The following is a 1168-nucleotide window of genomic DNA, read 5'->3' on the forward strand; positions in this document are numbered from 1 at the left end:
AGTACCAGGTTCCCGGTCCCCCCCCCCGGGGACAGCCGTGGCCTACCGAGGGGCACACCTACGGGGACGAGGACGTGCTGTCTACAACACCTTCCGAGCTGCACCACCACCACCACCCATCCCCACCTACGGCGCGTGAGTACCCGTGGCAGGGCCCTGCTGAGGGCAGGGCAGGCTGTGCTGCTGCACTGCTCTGGGTCTGTGTTGGCATCGCCAGGCGCTCGCACATCGGGAACAGGCTGCAGCTCCCGCAGCATCTGCCTGGCCACAGGCTCTGTGCAACCCCCAGGCTGCTGCCCTTGGGGTGACCCATGCGCTCACAAGCCTCCTGTGCCCCAAGGACATTATTCCAGCCAGGATGGTTGGGTTAATGGAAACTCTTGGCACATGCAGTTCTGCTGGCATTGGGCACAGATGTGGCCATGACCATCTGCAGCCGCTCGGTTGCTCCCAGCAGTGATTGTGCTCCACACTCCTCCATCCCTGTGGCATCCTCTGCCCTTGGCTATGCCCTCTACCTGTCTCCAGTCCCTGCCTGGAGTCCCAGACTGGACATGCCCTCAGGGGCCTGGGCAGCCACTCCTCACCCCTCAGCTGCTGAGGCAACCTCCCCCATTCGCTGCCCTCAGCCCATTTCCCCTGTCTGAGAACATGGGCCAGGCTCTGATGCCTCTGCTTCATTTCCAGGGTCGTCTACCAGGATGGGTTCTACGGAGCTGAGATCTACGTAAGTGACACTGTGCCCAGGGCTGGGGCCACGCTGGGGACCCTGTGCTGGTGTGGGGGGCAAGCAACACTGGGTGGATCCATGGTGGGCTCTGCTCCCACCAGCCTCTTCTCCTGGGAGGCAGACAGCATGGACAGAGTGCAACTCCTCTTGAGAGATCTGGGTGGCACCATACAGGGTCCTGTGCCCAGTCCAGTGCCACACCAGCCCCCTTGCAGGGCCAGCACCATGCTGGATTTACAGCCTCGGTGCCTTACACCCGCGTTTAACCTCCATGTCTGAGGAGCCGGCGGCGATATTTCAGGCGGGTGCTGAAGGATTTATCTAACGTGACACCTCATTAAAGCAAGCGAGGAGGTGACATTCTCTCCTCTGGAAATTTAATTTTTTAAGGTTAATGTTTGTGAAAGCCCCTGGGGAATGGTAATGAGGCTGGTGCGT

The 1168-nt window shown here is 60.5% G+C and overlaps 1 protein-coding gene across 1 annotated transcript in view; it reads left to right on the forward strand.

Annotated features, from left to right (window-relative positions):
- Positions 1-1168, forward strand: part of RBFOX3 (RNA binding protein, fox-1 homolog (C. elegans) 3) — a gene marked incomplete at both ends in the record, with an annotated part of 5532 nt that overhangs the window by 3827 nt on the left and 537 nt on the right. Inside the window, 2 exons of the mRNA XM_009078509.1 lie at positions 3-135; positions 688-727. Coding sequence (XP_009076757.1) covers positions 3-135; positions 688-727 — 173 coding nt within the window. The remainder of the gene's footprint in view (positions 1-2; positions 136-687; positions 728-1168) is intronic.

The sequence above is a fragment of the Acanthisitta chloris genome, unplaced genomic scaffold, assembly GCF_000695815.1.
Source record: "Acanthisitta chloris isolate BGI_N310 unplaced genomic scaffold, ASM69581v1 scaffold24427, whole genome shotgun sequence".
Taxonomy (NCBI): domain Eukaryota; kingdom Metazoa; phylum Chordata; class Aves; order Passeriformes; family Acanthisittidae; genus Acanthisitta; species Acanthisitta chloris.